The sequence below is a fragment of the Strix uralensis genome, chromosome 1 (genome assembly GCF_047716275.1).
Source record: "Strix uralensis isolate ZFMK-TIS-50842 chromosome 1, bStrUra1, whole genome shotgun sequence".
NCBI classification, from domain to species: domain Eukaryota; kingdom Metazoa; phylum Chordata; class Aves; order Strigiformes; family Strigidae; genus Strix; species Strix uralensis.
In genome coordinates this window covers 61,045,226-61,067,010 of record NC_133972.1, presented here as the reverse complement: position 1 = coordinate 61,067,010, position 21,785 = coordinate 61,045,226, and the positions used below count along the sequence as shown (strand labels likewise).

General features: G+C 39.3%; 1 protein-coding gene across 3 annotated transcripts in view; it reads right to left on the bottom strand.

Moving 5' to 3' along the window:
• PTPRN2 (protein tyrosine phosphatase receptor type N2) overlaps positions 1-21,785 on the bottom strand; it is a 691,070-nt gene that overhangs the window by 431,166 nt on the left and 238,119 nt on the right. For all 3 annotated transcript variants that reach the window (XM_074868529.1, XM_074868546.1, XM_074868538.1), the window contains 2 exons: positions 17,923-18,040; positions 12,842-13,004 (listed from right to left, as the gene is read on the bottom strand). In XM_074868529.1, the coding sequence (XP_074724630.1) occupies positions 12,842-13,004; positions 17,923-18,040 (281 nt within the window). The remainder of the gene's footprint in view (positions 1-12,841; positions 13,005-17,922; positions 18,041-21,785) is intronic.

The following is a 21,785-nucleotide window of genomic DNA, read 5'->3' as shown; positions in this document are numbered from 1 at the left end:
GGGCGATGAGGTCTCCCCTCAGCCTCCTCTTCTCCAGGCTAAACAACCCCAGTTCCCTCAGCCGCTCCTCGTACGACATGTGCTCCAGACCCTTCACCAGCTTCGTTGTCCTTCTCTGGACACGCTCGAGTAATTCAATGTCCTTTTTGTAGTGAGGGGCCCAAAACTGAACACAGGAATCGAGGTGCGGCCTCACCGGTGCTGAGTACAGGGGTAAGATCACTTCCCTGTCCCTGCTGGCCATGCTATTTCTGATACAAGCCAGGATGCCATTGGCTTTCTTGGCACCTGGGCACACTGCTGGCTCATGTTCAGCCGGCTGTCAATCAACACCCCCAGGTCCCTCTCTGACTGGCAGCTCTCCAGCCACTCCTCCCCAAGCCTGTAGCACTGCTGGGGGTTGTTGTGGTCAAAGTGCAGCACCCAGCATCTGTCCTTATTGAAGCTCATATAGCTGGCCTCAGCCCATCGCTCCAGCCTGTCCAGGTCTCTCTGCAGAGCCTCCCTACCCTCAAGCAGATCAACACTCCCACCCAACTTGGTGTCATCTGCAAACTTACTGAGGGTGCACTTGATCCCCTCGTCTAGATCATCAATAAAGTTTTTAAACAGGAGTGGCCCCAAAACCGAGTCCTGGGGGACACCACTCGTGACCGGCCGCCAACTGGATTTAACTCCGTACACCACCACTCTTTGGGCCCGGCCATCCAGACAGTTTTCTACCCAGCGAAGCGTGTGCCCATCCAAGCCGCGAGTAGTCAGTTTTGCCAGGAGAATGCTGTGGGAAACAGTGTCAAAGGCCAAACTAAAGTCTAAGTAAACAACATCCACAGCCTTTCCCTGATCCAATAAGCAGGTCGCCCTGTCGTAGAAGGAGATCAGGTTTGTCAGGCAGGACCTGCCTTTCATAAACCCATGCTGACTAGGCCTGATCCCCTGGTTGTCCATTATATGAATTTTAATGGCACTCGAGATGACCTGCTCCATGACCTTCCCTGGCACTGAGGTCAGACTGACAGGCCTATAGTTTCCCTGATCCTCCTTTCTGCCTCTCTTGTAGATGGGTGTCATATTTGCCACCCTCCAGTCCAATGGGACCTCCCCAGTTAGCCATGATTTCCGGTAAATCATGGACAGCGGCTTGGCGAGCACATCTGCCAACTCTTTCAGCACCCCTGGGTGTAACCCATCTGGTCCCACCGACTTGTGTGCATCCAAGTGGTGTAGCAGGTCTCTGACCACCTCCTCTTCAACTGTGCTGACCTCATTCTGCTTCCCCTTCCCATCTCTCATCTCATGAGGCTGGGTGTCAGGGAGCAGCCAGTTCCACTGCTAAAGACTGAGGCAAAGTAGGCATTGAGCACCTCAGCCTTTTCCTCATCCTTTGTTACCATGTTTCCTTCTGCATCCAGTAAAGGAGGGACATCTTCCCTAATCCTCCTTTTGTTGTTAACGAATTTATAGAAACACTTTTAAGTTTGTAGATTCATATATATTTATAGATTCACTTTTAAGTCTCAGATGTTCCCAGCCATTCTAGATCTCCTTTGGGATGATCTTAGCTGCATGCATACCCTTCAACCTTCTCCACCAGACTCTACTGTATGAATAATTTTTATCATTGCCGTTTCTTATACTGCTGAGGAACTCACTAACTTTAGTCTTCATAAGTAATCCCTGGTTGTTCTCTGTTTCTGACAAATTTCCATCTTATGGGTTAAAACAAAGTTTCCTTTAGTGTAGGAGTGCTGGATGATCTTTCCTCAGCACTCATCATTAGCTCATAAAAAAAAAAAAGTTAGTTTTACACATCAGGTTACATGACAACCTGGCTTGTCTCCACACAATGAAATGTGCAGAGAGAAAAATGATGTGTGGATAAACCCCAATAACATGATTGATTCCAAGAGGCCCCTGCCCCAGCTCCTCCCCAGGCCATCATGGCAAGCCATCAGCCACAATGTCCAGGAGTGCCATTCACCACATGGGTTGGTGGAAGAAGCTTTCCAGATCACCCTGCAGATTGAGGGGGTTACTGCCTGCAGGGGTATGGGACTCCTTATGGGATGCCAAGAAGAGCATCTTGTCATTGTACAAGGCATATTATGGGATGTTTAGAGAAAGGACCAGAGAGGGAGGATCAAGGTGGATTGGGAAACAGCTGTGGTAAAATAGCAGGAAAAGGGAGTAAAAGGGACCAGTAGCATCTAAGCAGGCTGGCCAGTATACTTGTCTGATCACGCCTTGTGTCTGATCATCACAGTCTGTTCTGTCTTCTCAATAAACTCAATTTCTAACTGTACTTCTGCGTGAGAAGCTCTATTTGCGTGTGTGTGTATGGTAGTCTGAATGCCAGTAACTCGAGTCAGCTCATGGGTGCCATGGTACCTATTGGCAGCACCTGCTCCACGTGGCTACTGGCTAGATGTGGAGACACAGACCTGAGGCAGCTTTATGTGTCAGGCTACTGCGTTCAGAAGCTCCCTAACATTACCAACAGGAACCAAAAAGTAAGTCAGCCCCCAGTGGATGGTAGAAATTGTGCAGCATGGCAATCAGTGCTGATAGATCTACCAGGGTATCTCAGCTTCCCTTGGCTGAGAACAGTTTGCTCGTATGTCAATAAGTCTGTTACTTAAGGTTTCAGTGAATTATGTTTAAACACATTTTCTGTAGGCATATGCTGGTATATTGAGCTAACTCATTATCTAAAGATGATTTACATAGAAACATGAAGATCTTCATCTGCCAAAAGTTGAGCACATTAGCACCAATTCAATATATTTATAACTCTAACATACGAATCTATAGAATAGCTTTACCCAAAGGAATGCAAGTGAATAGAGATCTGCAGGATCCAGTCTAAAACACAGCTTTACAACCCCATTGAAAGCAACCAACCAACCGCTTCAAGTAAGGTGAGGTTTTTTCCCCTCATAAAAACAGTTGTTTCACTGTCCTGAAATGTATACACACCAGCACACTCACACAGAGGTTAGATAAAATAAGTTTGAACTTTTGTGAACTCTACCCTAAATATAGATATGGAACACACTTTAAAATTTGTACCAGCTCCATCATCTTCTATTTACTGAGCCCAGTGTACAGAAGTACAGTGCATGAATATTTGCAAGACAAATAGCAAGCTTGCAGGAGAAATGACAGAAACAAAAACTCCAAACACATCGTATTTGCAAAAAACAGTTGACTTTGAAGGGGTGGGATCTAAAAAAGAAGGAAATCTTTTTGTCCAGTCAGTATTTGAGATTTTAAAACTATCAATCTATGTTTCATCTGGGAATTACTAGAAATTAATTAATTGCCCTTTGAAATAAGCCTCCAGACTTGACACACATCATTTATAATACCATTTCTACAGCACTTGTATTTTCAAATCATTATACAAATAATTAGTCTCTGTAAGATAGCTGTGTGATAAGGGAAACAGTGATTTCTATGTTAAATGTGGGAATTCTGTCACTACATCGTACATAAATTGATAAGTTATAAGTAAAGGTAGGTGTTAGGTCTAAGACTTGAAGCATGATACTGGCACTAGAATCTTCACTTTCCAAGTTATTAATTCAAAAATTAAATCACAGGTTACATTAGATCACCAGACTGTGTATTTATGCTGCAAACAACCTGACTGTAATTTTACTAAGCTTTGTAGCCACAATTCTGTTAGATCTGCAAATGTATGGGTACCAGTCCTCCCAGAAAAAATCCCAATCTATACCAGATCCATGCAGGATGGCCAACAGGATACAATTTACAATGTCATATTTTATATATTTAAATTAGAATGGATGGATCATAACTTGGAAATTCCTTTTTTCTCTTCACTTATCATAAAATGAGTTTAGCCTGACAAGCACCAATACAAACATCTGTATTTGGCCAAATGAATTCTATTCCAGTGCCTACAGGGTTTTGTTTGGTGGGGTTTGGTGTTGTTTTGTTTTTTTCTTTTTAAGAGGACTTTCATGTTTCTATTTTACTGAAAAGAGCCATGGAGGGGAGAATGATCCAAAAGATTAAATATTTTCTGGGATTTGAGGCTTAACATTTAGTCTCTAACCAAAAAATTATTTTCTCTACCAAAAAATATTGCATGACCTCAGAAAAGCTATCTAACCTGTCTGTGGAGTAGGAGTATTAGTTCTTCCCTACTTTGTAATGGCATTAGGTGAATAAATACATCAACGCTTCTGAGATGTTCCGATATTACTCTAATGGTTGTTGTAGATATGCTGATAGGCAATTCTGTAGCTTCAGGGAGACACTCCTTTATCAATTATTCCTGATATTTTTATGAAAGTGTTTACGCACAGGGTGAATTACATTTTTCTTATTTATACATAATCCCACATATATGAAATATTATATTTTACATTTATATAAGCAGAGTTTAAATATATACATTGCAGAAAGGTTTTTGACTTTTCAGCAGTCAGCCATCAAATCAATTTCTGATGATCTTCATTCAGTACTGTATTTTAATCAGTGTTAGATAAATGTGTCCCACTTTTTTGAATTAAAGCTCCAGATTAAAATGAGCAATGACTGAATAATTTCTTACTAGCTAATCACAGTAATTATTATTTGCAGATAAATTCAGAGTATGTCTTTGAGCACTTATGCACTCAGATCGTCTAAAATAAATAATAATATTTTTAATAATTATCACACATCCAAGTTCTTCCAGGAGATTGATTAAAAAGCACTGAACAATTGATTTTCAACCCAGCAAAGCTATGAGTACTCTTCCCTGAATATGAAAGGGGAAAATAGGTGCAAGGTTCCTTTTTGTACCGAGGACTAAAATATAAGCTTTACCAAATGCCTTGTCTAACCTCGGTACCTTTCTAAACTCCAGCAAACTGACACAACATTTTTTCTTTGCACCTCCTCCCCTTTCAGCGCCACCGTACTGTGGATCTAACAACAACAAGCTGTACAACTATCGTTAACCAGTCATCTTATCTGTTTCTTTTCCCTTCATGATTCTGCAATACAGAATCACCGAATCATCTAGGTTGGAAAAGACCTTGAAGATCATCCAGTCCAACCATTAACCTAACACTGACAGTTCCCAACTACACCATATCCCTCAGCGCTATGTCAACTTGACTCTTAAACACCTCCAGGGATGGGGACTCCACCACCTCCCTGGGCAGCCCATTCCAACACCTAACAACCCGTTCTGTAAAGAAATGCTTCCTAATATCCAGTCTAAACCTTCCCTGGCGCAACTTGAGGCCATTACCTCTTGTCTTATCGCTTGTTACTTGGCTAAAGAGACTCATCCCCAGCTCTCTGCAACCTCCTTTCAGGTAGTTGTAGAGGGCGATGAGGTCTCCCCTCAGCCTCCTCTTCTCCAGGCTAAACAACCCCAGTTCCCTCAGCCGCTCCTCGTACGACATGTGCTCCAGACCCTTCACCAGCTTCGTTGTCCTTCTCTGGACACGCTCGAGTAATTCAATGTCCTTTTTGTAGTGAGGGGCCCAAAACTGAACACAGGAATCGAGGTGCGGCCTCACCAGTGCTGAGTACAGGGGTAAGATCACTTCCCTGTCCCTGCTGGCCATGCTATTTCTGATACAAGCCAGGATACCATTGGCTTTCTTGGCCACCTGGGCACACTGCTGGCTCATGTTCAGCCGGCTGTCAATCAACACCCCCAGGTCCCTCTCTGACTGGCAGCTCTCCAGCCACTCCTCCCCAAGCCTGTAGCACTGCTGGGGGTTGTTGTGGCCAAAGTGCAGCACCCGGCATTTGGCCTTATTGAAGCTCCTACAGTTGGCCTCAGCCCATCGCTCCAGCCTGTCCAGATCTCTCTGCAGAGCCTCCCTACCCTCGAGCAGATCAACACTCCCACCCAACTTGGTGTCATCTGCAAACTTACTGAGGGTGCACTTGATCCCCTCGTCTAGATCATCAATAAAGTTTTTAAACAGGAGTGGCCCCAAAACCGAGCCCTGGGGGACACCATTTGTGACCGGCCGCCAACTGGATTTAACTCCATCCACCACAACTCTTTGGGCCCGGCCATCCAGCGAGTTTTCTACCCAGCGAAGCGTGTGCCCATCCAAGCCTTGAGCAGCCAGTTTTGCCAGGAGAATGCTGTGGGAAACAGTGTCAAAGGCCTTACTAAAGTCAGGGTAAACAACATCCACAGCCTTTCCCTCATCCAATAAGCAGGTTGCCCTGTCGTAGAAGGAGATCAGGTTTGTCAAGCAGGACCTGCCTTTCATAAACCCATGCTGACTGGGCCTGATCATCTGGTTGTCCCGCATGTGCTGTATGATGGTACTCAGGATGAGCTGCTCCATCAGCTTCCCAGGCACTGAAGTCAAGCTGACATGCCTATAATTTCCTGGATCATCCTTCCAACCCTTCTTATATATGGGCATCACATTGGCCAATTTCTAATCTGTCGGGACCTCCCTGGTCAGCCAGGACTGCTGGTAAATGATGGAAAGCAGCTTGGCAAGCACCCCAGCCACCTCCTTCAGCACTCTTGGGTTTATCCCATCTGGTCCCATAGACTTGTGTATGTCTACGTGATGCAGCAGGTCACTGACTATCTCCTCCTGGAATGCGGGGGGGTCGTTCTCCCAGTCTCTGTCTTCTGGCTGAGGAGGCTGGATTCCCTCAGTACAACTAGTCTTGTTATTAAAGACTGAGGCAAAGAAGGCATTAAGCACCTCAGCCTTTTCCTCATCACTTGTTACCATGTTTCCTCCTGTTTCTATCAGGGGATGGAGGCTCTCCCTGGTCTTTCTTTTGCTGCTGACATACTTATAGAAACATTTGTTGTTATCCTTGATTGCTGAAGCCAGATTAATTTCTAACTGGGCTTTAGACCTCCTGATTTCCACCCTGCATAGCCTCACAGCATCTTTGTAATCATTGTGAGGCACTAGCCCCTTCTTCCAAAGGCCGTAAACTCTCCCTTTCTCCCTGAGTTGCAGCCAAAGCTCCCTGTTTAGCCAGGGTGGTCTTCTTTGTGACTGGCTTCTCTTACAGCACCTGGGGACCACCTGCTCCTGTGCCATTAACACTTCTTTCTTAAAGAGTGCCCAGCCTTCCTGGACCCCTATACCCTTCAGGACTGTCAAGCAGGTGCCTAAACAAGACAAAGTCAGCCCTTTGGAAGTCCAGGATGTCAGTTCTGCTGCCCCCTCTCCTGGCCTCTCTACGAATAGAGAACTCTGTTATTTCATGATCGCTGTGCCCTAGTCGGCCTCCAACTGCCACATCATCCACCAGTCCTTCTTTGTTCACAAAGAGGAGATCCAGCAGGGCACCTTCTCTGGTCGGTTCACTCACCAGCTGTGTCAGGAAGTTATCTGCCACACATTCCAGGAATCTCTGGGACTGTCCCGCTCTGTTGTGTTGTATTTCCAGCAGATGTCTGGGAAATTGAAGTCTCTCACAAGAACAAGGGCAAGCGATTGTGAGATTTCTCCTAAGTACCTATAGAATATTTCATCCACCTCTCTGTCCTGGGTGGGTGGCCTATAGTAGACTCCTACTACAACATCTGCCCTGTTGGCCTTCCCCCGATTCTAATGCAAAGACATTCCACCCTGTCTTTACTTGTGCTTGAAGCAATCATAACAGTCACTAACATACAGCACACCCCACCGCCTCTCCTTCCTTGTCTATCCCTCCTAAAGAGCTTGTAGCCATCAACTGGTGCACTCCAGTCATGGGAGACATCCCACCATGTTTCTGTAATAATCACTACATCATAATTTTCCTGTTTCATCATGGCTTCAAGCTCCTCCTGTTTGTTACCCATTGGTAACATACATGCACTTCAGTTGGGCTGATGTCCCCAGCACCTTTTCACATTTAGAGGTCCTAACTCCAGCCTGACCTTTCACAGGTGTTACCGCAGTTACTGATCCATCAATATCCCTTGCATCTTTGTTGTGCTGCATGTCTCCATCCCTTGCCTCCACTGGGATAGCAGGGTGAGGGTCATCGCTGGCACAACAGCCCACAAACTCTGGTAATCTACCCTGGGGCTTATGTCTGGAAGTTCCAGTTTTGTCCCTTTCCCCCTTCAAATCTAGTTTAAAACTCTCTCAATGAGCCCAGCTAACTCCTGCCCCAAGGTCCCTTTCCCCCTCTGGGACAGGTGCATCCCATCTGATGCCAAAAGGTCTGGCGTCCTGTATACTAACCCATGACTGAAAAATCCAAAGCCCTGACAGTAACACCAGTCTCAGAGCCACAAGTTCATCTGTTGAGTTCTCCTGTAATCTTCTTCATCCATCCCCGTAACTGAAGGGATGGAGGAGAACACTACTTGTATCCCTAACCCGTTAACCAGTTTCCCCAACTATAACCTTTAGCTATATTAGTGACTTCTTTGATGTAAAGATTCTTTTTTTTCCCAAACTCTTTGCTTTAAAATTTATAATACCTAAGACTCAGAGATTTCTGCAATCACAATATTTATACATAAAGTCTACCTTGAAAATGTAAGCAATGTAAGTAATTAAAAACTAAAGAAACAGAAGCAGCAAAAAATGGATTAATCTTCCTGAGGACTCAGATAATTTTCTCTTTCTCCCTATACTACATACTATCACCTGAATGGCACACCAGCCTGAGGAAGACCTTAGCAGCAGGTAGGACCCATATCTGAAGACCTCAGAGGCCAAGTCAGGGGGAAAGAATAAGAGCAATTACACAAATCTTCTAGCCATAAAACCTAAACTGTAAAACAGAGACCCCTGCTACAAGAAATGCAGCACTAACACAAGTGTAGTGGGCAACTTTCTTATTCCTGTAGTTTGTCCAGAAGGGTTCCCAGAGGAGCTAATGGAGTGTCCAGTCCCAGCATGGAGCTGGGAGATCAGAAGGGTGAGGAAGAGAGTGCCTGACCATGAGGTGTGCTGGATGCGATTGCTGTGTGCTATAGCCACTGTGTCTGAAATGAGCCCAGTGCAGTGTTATACAGTTTTTTTACAAAAGCAGTGCAATTTTGCCAGCCTGAGGCATTAAAAAATTCACAAGTCAGGCTACCAGAAGGCAAGAGAATAGGTGAAAATGATAGCTAGTTCAAGGAAAAATAAAGCAGTTCCAGGTGAGTTATTTGTATTTTCTTCTGATTTTGAAACTTTTAAGTACTTTTGGATGACATTTCTAATCTTTTCTCTTTCTGTGATGAGTAAAAAATTACTTTTGGTCAGATGAAAACAGTATAATTGAAATCTCCTGTAACTATTCAACTATAGGCATTTGGACTTAAAATACTATAATGTAAGGTCATTCCTCAATGCCTCGGCTAATGGCTGGTGAGAAGTAGACAACAGGAGTACTTGTTTCCATACCGATCATTTTTGCTGTCTCTCCTTTTTTGCTTTGTTGTAACAGCCACTGTGGACATAGCTATTTTTTTCTTTTTCCACCTCCTTTATTTAAACATTTCCTCAAGGCTTCCCACATGCCCCTGCTATGCAAACACTCACACAGAGCTCACCAGCAGGGCTCCCATCAGCAGCAAAGCAAGGGAGCTCTCCTTTTACAGCTGACTAGCTTTAGTAACATCAGCTATGCGCTGTCCCTTCAAACCCAACAAAACTCTGCTTCTCAGTTTCTGCAGGAATGTCAACAGTGCAGTGTTTTTTTCAGGGTTTTGCTTTTTTTTTCTATGACAGGGGTTTGTTCTAACTGGAAGGGAGAAGAGCAGGGGAATTCACACATGATCTGAAGTCTCTGTATTTCTTGCCTCAGTAGATAAGATAAACCAATTTTTCTCATTATGTGTATGAGCCTGGCTACATGTTATTTTCCATATTAAGTCCAGGTTTGCTAGAAAGGAATTACAAAAGCTGATAATGCAGCATTTTGTGAATGGTAAAACCTTCATTAAGCCCAAGTGGGGGACAAAAAAACCAAACCCAACACCCACTAGCTAATGCTTAAGTAACAAATGCCACCAAGTGCCCATTTTCTGAACAACTCTTTCCAGCTGAACTACAGTGAAATATTCTTTACAACTGTAATCCTCAGCAAACAGACCCACCAAATCTTCTGATTTACTGCTATTTATTATCCACTGGCAGCATCATTATCAACTGGCTAGATTACAGCCTGCAGTAGATACTGTCTAAATACTGAGAAAAAATTCTAAGTTAGTGATGAACATCAAGTGCTTCAAAAATCTCTCAAAGAAGCTCTCGCAATAAATGGCAGACATTACAGGAATTTTGGACCATCATATGATTTAAGTTTAATAGTGTTATTTTTGTCACTGTTGTATCAAGCCTCAAGCTGACAGTTGTTTGAGCAAGGGAAATAGGAAAAGAGTTACTGTTTTAGGTTTTGCCATGTCTTAATTTACAACTTTATGCATAACTGTATGTGTGCTGTCTACTTGGTAATGTTGAAGCTCTGTAGTTTTATTCTGATAATACATGTGGAAGATAGTAAGAAAATAAAGACCAAAAGTTTGCAAAGTAGTTTGATTAAAAATGTTTATGTTAAAATACTAAATAACACTTTTGGAGTATAACAAATATTTTAAAGCCTCTTTGTCTTTTTTCTTTCTTTGTCTTACTCTTGGACAGAGTCCTCTGATGACAGTTTTGGAACAAATCAGAATCCACCCAGGAAGTCTGCCTAGAAGCACTATATTTCTGCACGATTCAGCTATACTTCATAGCAGGTCAGGTATCAAAGCAACCATAGTCATGTTGCATCTCCTGCTCCCTGACAGCAAGAATGAAGTGACAGAGGTAAATATATACTTGAAAGAAAATTATTTTTAAGAAGGGTGAAGGCTCAAAAGCTTTAATTCTGTTTAAGTAGGGTAAAGTACCTCTATCTTATCCTTTTTTATCAGAAAAGTGCAAGAAAGTTAGAAAGGTAAGATCTTGCTACAATTATTTAATGTAGCTTGTAATTTATCCATATATGAAATACAAAAGCATGCAATTAAAGTGCATAAGATAGCCATTTTCAATTTCAAGTGGTATGACCACATCACATGCAGCTCTTGCAGTTACTTTCCTTCCTACTCTTTTCAAATTGTTGAATTTTACATTTTTTCTGCCTCCTGGAGTAATAAAAATCCTGGTTTCTCTTTTGTTTAAATGTTATTCCATTACTGACCCAATGAATCAAGGTACAAATACAGTGTCCCTCTTCTTTCTTTTTAAAGAATAGCAGTTGCATTTGATATGTAGAGGATAGGGAAATGTCTCCAGGATAATTTAAAATTCATGACTGATTACTAATTTTTAAGATAATTTTTCTATTTTTTAATTTATTTTAAATTATAGGTAAATCTGACTCAATATCTGTTGTTTCAAAATGCTCCTTAGTAAACAGAAGTGTACAGTTTGCTCCTATACGTGCTTCATTTCCAGATTTTCTCTTCTTTATCCCACTCCCCCAGGCTTCAGAGTACCCATCTCCATGGCAACACTTGATAAGGTTGGTGGGTGGTGTTATCACAGCAGGCTTCCCCACAGAAGGTCTCAGCCATATGGATTATTTATGAACTTGCGTGACAGCACCAGACCCACTGAAATACTTCTTGAGCAAGTTTTCTTGTCTCTGAAAGCCAGTGATTCAAAGCAGGGCATCCTCATCGCAGTCAGCACCCATGAGTAGAGAGTGGAGGAAAAGTACCATGAAGGTGGTCATTCATCCATCTCCAAAGCTGCCTTGCCTCTGCCTGCAAGTTTCTCTTACCCCAGATGTACACCTAATGACATTCACCATAAATCATAAGTGTTATGTATGCCAATCAGTGAAATAAGAAACTTGTAGCTTCTGACAAGAATATTAACATTTCAGTAATACCATGACTAAATAGTTGATACATCTGATACTGCTGTTGGGAGTTGCTGTTGCAGATACACTGCAGCAGTTCTGTGTCTCTGAGTTAGTTCCTGGAAAAAACTAGTAGTTTGGATTTGATACTACTTTCCTCACCTGATTTTTTAACTAAAACTTCAGTATATTTTTTAGCTAAGGTTGTTGCATTCACACTGTATTCATGCAAATAGCACATACAGATTTTTTGAAAGGATCATTATAATAGCAGCCTATTTAAAATAATAGAGCATTTTGGATAGACACATTTTTTGAGCAAAAGATATAGGGTTATAAGGGCCTGTCATATGCAACCCCTTCATCCAATTATTTTTATAAATTTATTAAATTTAGAGCAAGACAGATTTTCTCTAGGAAAGAAGAAAATTTAGTTCTCAAATAGGCATTTGTGTTTTTTTTTAACATAGCCAGTACTCAAGATTCAATGACTCTGATTTACCTTCCTATTTATCCGTATATTTATAATGTATACATATGAACCTTAACTGGTCACAACAGGCTTCCTTTATGATCAATAAGAAGTAGGAAACGTTGAGGCACAATTCATAAGATCCGTTATCAAAATCTGGTCAAAGATTATATTAATTGTACTCTGAGCACCATAAAGACCAGCAAGAATTCACAGCATAGTTCAGCCAGCTTTTTGGAGAGGAGCAGTTTCAGATGGTGTAAGAAAGCTTTCAGATCTGCCAGTGAAGATGTTACTACCTTTATCTCACTCTTCCTCCTTCCTCACATACAATCCATCCTTAATTAAGTAAAATGCTCTAGATTAGAAGAACTATACCATTTACAATGCTGAATCTGACTCAACTCATTTGGAGAGAACTTGGTTAGTGCAGTTATGATAATCAATTGGAGGAGGCAGTAAGAAACAATGGCTGGTCTTGAGACAGAAGGGAAAATTGAGAAATAAGGAGAATTAAAAGAAGGAAGCCAAAATCACAGAATGTAGGAACCACATTAAAAATACCACCTTGACAGAAGCTTTGTCATTCATCTTCCTTGGATACAAATTTGTAGCTGCAGACTGGGAGAGAATACCAAGATATTTAAGATATTGCTGAAGAGACTTGGCCAAGTTCACATCATTTTCCAGATCGTAATTTCTTTCATTATCTGCATTCTGTCCCAAAGTCCTGCACATCAAAAGCAATGAAAAGAAAGTTACCAGCCTGTACAAAGTGCCCAACTAAAAAGGCACAGCAAACCACTGAAGTTAGTTCCATACATAACAAAAAAGTCACTCAAAAGGTTAGCAACCACAAAAGTATAGAAAATTCAATGTTTCAGCAAAAGCAGAAAATCCTGCGCTATTAACAATTTATTGCATGAATCAAAGTTAATGATCCAACAGTAAATCAAATAAAATGCATACATCAAGGCAAAGCCATATTCGGAAGAAAGGAAAGCACTTGTAAAAAGAAAATATGCATGATTAAATTGCACCCCAAAGAAATATGAGCTGGTTCTAGGATTTAAAAAATTGCCGGGTGATGATGAGATTCAACATCAATTTGGTCCTGCACCAATTTACAAAATTCAGTAAGACTACGGGATGTGCAGAAATAACTGAGCAAGTCAGCTCCAGCAAAACGCTTAAAAAAGGAATAACAAGATGGGACAACTATCTCTTCTGATCTTCTCATGTGCCTGGGATCCACAGAATAGTGGCATTTCCTGAGTGGTTTAGACAGATCTTGGTGATGTTTGCGAAGAAAAGCTAAAAATGTGATTGAACAACAGCAGCATAGAGTTGTTTATATGGGATTCAGAGCACTGTGTGCAGTGAATCTGAATTATTACCAGGTCTCCTCATCTCTATCAAAAATATGTCAATGATGATGATAATTTAAATGTCAACACCAGCAACTATTTCATTCCTTGTGCAAGAAAGCAGAGAGAGGGTCCCCAGTCTGCTTCCTTCCCTGTGAGTGACATATTGTTTTGAGGGAAATCACCTTTTTGGTGTCACCATTTCCTATCCACATACCCACACACTTCTTCAGTGAAGAACAATTCCAGGTGGAAGAGGTTTCCAGCTCAGGGAGATGAGGCATCATTTGACTTTCAAAATCTTCATGCCACTGTAAGCAAAACTCTATTCTACCAGTCTGTATCATAGTGCTTATGTAGGGGCACAGCTTGAGAGAGTACCATTATGTCGTTTTCCAAATCTTGGGTTTAATAATATTACTTTATACAGAAAGTAACAGATTTCCTTCCATGCTCACAGTTGTATCAAATGCATGTCCTGACTAATTTAATACCAATAAATGTAATTAATAATCTAATTTACCATGGTGGCATTGCAACCAATAGTACTCACAGGGTTGCTCACTTTGAAGTACCAGAAGAACGCTCCACTTCTCCCCAGTGTAAAACAACCAGCTACCAATCAGGCACACAAACTCAAGGAAAATAAAGGTTTACTGCACAGATCACTACAGCAATCTTGGTATAATTTACTGTAAGTCTTGCTTCCTCCTCATGCTGTTCCTATTTCTCTCTTATTCCAGAGCTCTAAATTCTGCCTTATGATAGTAGGTGGACATGCAGGTAATATTATCCACTTCCTTTTCAACTTAAAGCCAGACTAAAACCATTCTGCAGTTTCAGAAAGAGATGGGCAGTAAACTTTCTGCTTCAACAGAGAGGAACTAATCCAAAGAGGCTCTCATCATAGAATGTATCCCAGTTTCAAACACTCATCTTTCATTCATCAATTAATTCCAACACCTATCTTCTCCTTTCTTTGCTAACTTTGAAAAAAAGGGAAAATGAAAATACCAGAACAAATTCTGCCCCAAGGACTTCCACTGCAGCTAACATGAGCTAAATGCACAGATAAAAGACAGTATTTAGTTTAGCTTTTCAAGTCACTATTTATGCTATATAATCACTCACACTGGTGGTGGAAGCAAAATCTGGGGTCTAAGATTTCTCATTTTTCTTGTGGAGACAGTAATTGCACTCAAATTGTGTTTAAATTCCACATTAGATGTAATATTTTATGCTATAATCTTTTAAACAATTAAAATGTAAAAGTCTAATAAAGCATTAAATTTGGTGAGAACTTTAATAAAATCCTATGAATACATCTGAAAGATTTTTAAACATTTTTTTAGTTCACCAGTATATCGCTGTTGTTCACCTTTTTAACACAGAAAGTAAAATGCATTAAATGAACTATTATTGCAACTGAATTAAAATATTTCTTTTAAATTTGACAAAGTGATATTGGAAAATGGATGAAAGACAAATATATAAAAGCACCTGGTGGGTAGGAGAAATGACTGTCAGCTGAGTTCTTGTGCACTTATTTGGAAGTATTTTCAGTTTTAGTGTGTTCTGAAAAAGGACTTTGCATATGATGAACTTTAGGGTATAAAGACAGTAACATATATAATTATTTATCCACAGAAATAATTATATATTTCCTACAAAAAACAGTGCTTTAGAAGCATTTGTGTGGAAATATCTAAATCATTGCACTTCAGGTATTTCTAGAATGTTCTTAGTGAATAGATACCCTACTTTTTAGAATAGTTTCTCCCTTTTAAAAGCTGTGAGAATCTTATTACTGACTTAATGATGGTTTTATTATAGAAATAATGCTATATCAAATTTCATACATTAAAGTTTGCTGGAAACGTTTGTGGTTTTGCCTAATTGCACCAATGAACACAACTGACATTTATTCCCTGTGTGCAGAATGGTCTTTTTTCCTTTATCTTGGATCCTCTTTCAAGAGTGGGTTTTTTTTGAAATTTAATAAGGGCCCAGGAAATACAACGTACACTCCAGTTAGCCACCAAAAAAAGAACTTTCATCTTGAAATCAAGCTCCCAGTTTCAGCATTTTTTTTAAGATGAGATCCATGTCTTCTGTTTCATCAGATTTCATACACAGTAATTTAGCCTAAGTCAATTTACCTTTCAAGTGTCTGAGTCTATTTTCTTGTTCTCACTAGCTCTGTGGGGATTAATGACTTATTAGTATGACTTCATATTGTCTTATTTCACACATTACCCTTAATAAAAGGTCTTCCTGCCATAATGTTTCTTTGATAATTAGATACCTACACTAAGTTGCTTTTTTAGTTATTTCATTATTATCTGATAAGATTTTAGCAAGTGTATTGAGCACACTGAGCATATAGCAAACTTGATCAGAATCTACAAGGTGCCAGAGAAAATGTTCCTACTGTTCTCCAACCTACAGAATATATTGCAAATGGACAACCAGAAAAATCAATTAATGCTTTAAACTGTTGGCACATAAGATAACACTTTCAGAAGCACAGCTTGGTAACTTCAGAAAATCTATCCACAATAGGAACTGCTATAAGTGGAACACATTTGAAATTCTGATGTTCCTGAATTGTCAATACACAAAATGTGGGGGTTTTTTTAACGTATAGTTCTAGTTAAGAATGCAAAAGTGCCCAAACCTGATAACAACAGGAACTCCTAAAAGTGATCATCTGTTCTCAGTCTAAAAACTAAATAATTTCCTATATCTTCTTATACATTTTATTTTTATATAACTATGACTCTGGAACACTGCAGAATACATTTTTGATCTTGTGGAAATCTGGCCTAGTTTACGTTACTTTCATGAATAAAAGTTTCAGATACATTCTAAAAAAAATCCCCCAGAAGACATTCAAAATCGTTTCTGATACCATGTACAGAGAGTAATCCATACAGTAATGACATTTTGTGTACCTAAGCAGTGAAAACATGTTTATGGATTCAACCACATGTTGTTGTCACCTTTATCATAATAATCAGCATCTTTAGAAATTAAGTTCTCCTGAAATGTATGGTGCTGTGATTTTAAGGAATGCTTTTGAATCAGCAAATATGTGAAATACAGGGACAAATTCTATTAACTAAATCAAAACAAACTGAGGCAAACACAGCTGAAGCCACTGGGCAGTATCAATTACATAGAATTTTTATTTCCATAAAAAAGCAATCTAGAAAAGAAATGGTTCTGCAGTATATGCAAACTGCATACTGTGGTATATGAAGATCTGAAGTCCAACATTCAATATTTTTTCCATCAAGGCTAGAAGATCAATCTTTGTCCCACTATGAAGAAAGTTTTCTAACAAAAAGTACTTTATTTTGATTTCACTAATTTTGAGATTGCATTTCTTAAAATCATGTAGAAGAAAGAAAAATATACCATTTTTAACGTTCCTAAAATCTTATGCATTTTAAAATTTCCTTCTGGGGTTTGTGTGGTTGAGTTGCACTTAAAAGCCTGTAGGTCAGAACAGACCAGGTAAAAGAGTATGTTTGTATGTGTATCTGTATATGAAGATAATATAATTGCAGGTCTTACATCCATATCACTCTACAAAATTATCGATGTTACGTCTCTTGCCACCAATAACTGCTAAGTCACCCCTCAATATCCTTCAAACCCTGAGGAAAATATCTTCTATAATGCAAAGAACAGATAGAAATGTCCTAATATTGCTTTCTGTCATGGGACCTTGCAGGAATCTCTCCTTCCCGGACAAATTTTGCAACAAAAGCTGAGAACCTATGGGCTTCGAATCAATTACAGCTATGTTTTGGAAGAATATGAGTTTGAAAATATAATTACTTGCTCAGAATGTCATTCAATATTTATTTTTGTTTCTTTTTGTTGGCTTATTCCAGAATAAAATGTCTCCTGTGGATGTGCTACTGTGTAAGTTTGCCTTTTTAAGCCAGTCATAAGTAGAGCTGGCTGAACTGACACTAGACACTACATAAACTGGATAAAAGACCTGATGTTTTGAATTCTGACACCTAAATTAACAACAGAAGGCATATATTCTGAACTTGATAATCAGAAGAACAGGGCTGAGAGTTTTCATTCATTCTGTCTGTTGTTTTCCTACTGGTGTTTTCAGTGCTGTTGTATGACTGGTTTCCCTTTATCACATAGATAGTGGGTTTTGTGATGTGTTTAAGTCAGCTTCAGTGCCAATCTATTTCTGATCATGTGCAAACCCTCCCAAAAACCTACCAGGCAAAAACCCCATTGAAGACTTACCTTCCTGTGTCAGATCCTTCAGATGCAAATATATCAGGGTGCCTGTTGTGGATTTTGTGAATGGTTGAGAGTTCCTGACCAATAACATGCTGTGTATAATCATCTTGCCAGGTAAAACCTGATAAATAATAAAAAAGAAACAAACAAACAAGCAAAACCACTATTTAATAACTTGAAAGTCTGGCAAAAATGTCTCCTAAATAAACAATATTAATAGAAAAGAAAAAAGTTTTGTTCAATTGGAACCCAAGAGTGAACTACAGTTTCTTCTCTTCTGTATGAAACTTCATTAATCAAAATTTCCTTACAATGGAAGGAAGATGGTAGATGATGTGAGGAGATTTTGAAAGACTTTACTCCTAGCAGAATTTTAGATAGTTACAAACTAGCTTTAATAGATAAAGAAGGGTTACTTTGGACAGCTATGGAAAAGAGTTATCTCACTGACTGGTATCTTTTGAAAGATTGCTTCACTTCTTCCCCATTCATAGCACAATGTCCCTTCTCTGTTTTCTCCATTAGAATATTAAGGAGCTAGTACTGCAGTGGAAATAAGTATTTTGAGTTTTAGTATAACGCATGTGGAGGTCAATTTATGTTATCTTTATACTTAAATGTTGTGACAAAGAACTTTACAGGGGGGAAGTGCAAGTGTGAAGGCAAATTCCAGTGATTACTCATTAATTACATGCACTGCCAATCTCATGGTAATTATACTTGAAATAATGATATAACTCCAAACATAATTGTTACCCAATCTGTAGATTTTAGATGTTACGGCAACACTTTAGTTCATAGAATTTGCCCATGCAATTATCTGTAATTATCTAATAACTAAATATCCCATAATTGAAGAGAATTTCTACTTTTATGCCATGTGCAGTAAAACACCACAAAACCCTCAAATGAATATTGATAGAAGTTCCAGATATGGTTATCCTGCTAATATCTTCCTGCAAGAAACCAACTAAAGAAAAATCCTCTCTAGCACCAGATGGAAGGGGATGTATCTGGTTGTCAGAATCAGTCTCAGAAGGGGGATTTCTGGTTCAGTCCCTACTTCATACATATGTTATAAACTTCATCACCATTTGCAGTCAAGATCAGATTTGTTGGTATAGTCAGTCTCTTGGGATGCAGCTAAAGCATCATCAGTCTCAGCAGAATCCAGAACTTGGCCACCTCACTCCTTGGATAAGTGCTTTATCCAGTGGACTATTAAGAAAAGGGCTGTATTCTTCAGATTTTTCCACTGTACTGAGGTGGAGATCATTTTTTATTTAAACCCAGAATTAAAAAAGAAGTCTAAATAGAAGATTTGTTCATTCTGCCAATGCAGAGAATTCTGAGCATGCAGAAGTAAAAATTAGTTTAATAATTATCAAATTTTCAGCCTAAGGAGGAGATACCTAAAGAAGTTGAGTATAAGATTAAACAGGCCTAGGCAGTATTCAAACTGTGCTGCTGTTCAGGATTTAGACAAGGTTTAGGAAATAAAGTCCCCATTTGAGCAAGGTTTATATGTGGACTGCATCCCAAACTTCATTTTTTTTGTTTTATTAATGAAAATAATAATAAACAATCTAGAACCAATGTAATTACACCTGAAGGCTTTAACAAACAAAAAAGCTCTCTGCCACCTCTCTGACACTCTGCTTTTGCTCCTTCTTTCTTCTTTTCTTAAATAAAAACGTTACTCAAGTTTATTGAGGAAACAATTCACCTGAAATCATGTTAAAGTTAATGGCTACAGTAAATGACTACAGACCCTTGGGAGGGGGAAGAATCTCTATCTCCATCTAATCTATTTTTAGTTCTGATTCATCCTTTTCAAATGCAAATCTCACCTTTTCAAATGTGCCGTGTAAGTAGATGGATTCAAATAATTTCACAAATCTCGATGTAAGGCTGCTCAGAGCATGTTCTTATGTGAATACACAAAAATGAGTCACAATTCAGCTATGATTATTTTGGTATAGTATTATTAAAATGATTTTTACATGAAAGTTTTTATATATATAGGTATGTTAGAGTTTATTCTCTGTTGCCTAGCACTACACATTTCTGTTTATTTTAAAAATTCATGCAGGACAAAAAACTAAGATAAAATTCAAGTTTAGAAGAATGTGCAACAAAAAATTTTCCTAAAATACATATATATTAAAATCATTAACATAGCCATAAAACTACTAATTTAAGAACTATGTGTTCAAAATCACTACAGTTTCACTTTGTAACTCTAAGCCAATTCTAGCCCTATTAAAGGCTAAAGAATACACAATAAGTAACATAAGCTTTGAAGAAAAATACAGAGTTACTCTGAAGAGTTTTGTTCAAATTAAAGCAAGAGTTCATCTGTGGTACCTGCATACAGACAGGAAATTCATCTCCCTCAATCCTGAGCAATATATACGGCTGCAGACAGAGGGCTCAATAGTTACTTAGATTTTTATGCCTCCAGAAAACAATGTTTTTGGTAAAAGAGCATAACAAAACATTCTAATCCCAGTTCTCACTGGTCAGGTAACAGTGTATTTTTTGCTAACTTCAGTATATTTTCCTTCTCCTGCAGCAGTATTTTAACATTTTCTCCTAATGCATTTCAAACCAGTACACCATCCTTAATACTGTAAAAGAACACAACAGTGGCATTAAAGTAGAGTAAACAGATGAAAGAAAAACAGTACTTACAGAGGTTAAGAAACTAGAGTTAAGGGAATATGCCCTCTCAACTGTATCTGCTAGCATTTTTAACTCACATATAGAACAAGATGTGGATGAAAAAACGCAAATTTTAACTAATTCAAAAATCCCCTTGTCAATAACTTAGTATTGCTGTCTCTTATGCAACTATGTCAGGAACAGCAATGTTTCTAAAGCTAACCTTATGCCAATCATTTTCCAGCATTGTTTCAGTTTCAGAAAATCTCTCCCACACACTGAGCTAATAAAACAGCACATTCAAGAACCCTAATGCCACGCTGACAGCTGCAATCAAAATTAAGGTTGAGAAGGAGCATATGACGCCGTATGGCAATTTCCTGTTCCCTTTGTCTCTGCCGTCACACCTAGTGCCAGCTCCTGCCTCACCACCCAATTACTACAATTTATCTCCACTGGCTGAGCAGGATCACAGCAGCGCTCTTGTACACACATTACTTCCATGTCACTAACAGGGAACGGTATGGGGGGACGCCCAATCCCTGATTAACCATCCCCCCTGCTGCAGGTGTGCCCAGGACCTGCGTCTCCCAACTGTGAATTCTCACAGACAGACAATGCCAAGGAAAGAGAGAAGGAGCCCAGTAGACACTGGAGTGATGCAAATACTATGACAACAACAGGAGGAGCAGACATAAAATAGCTCTCAGTTGAAGAGCCCTGATAGTAGTGAAACCCCATGAAAAACAGCCATTGGTACAAACTTTCCCCACAAAAAGTAATATTTTTCACTGGTGTCAGAGCCCAAGGTTTAATTTTTTTTTTATTTTAACTGAAACTCAATAACCTAAATGTATGTGAAAAGGGAATGCTAGTGTAGAGACAGTGAAGACAAGACAATAATACCTTTAGTAAACCCAACCTGTACATCAAAATCAATGGAAGTGCTCCAGATAGGATGCGGTCTTTCCTTATTATCATCAGGTATCTCCCTAGATCTTTTCTTTCCACAGCACAATTTATTATTATTTCCCACAACTACAAAAATAATAATGAAATTATTATTGTCTAGGTCCCCATTATGTTCAACACTTAGCAATGACTATGTCAACAGAGAGTATATGTCTAAGAATTATTTTATTAATTGAAATCAAACCAAAAGCAAGCAGTGTAAATAGTGGAAAAAAAAAGTTTTCACAGAT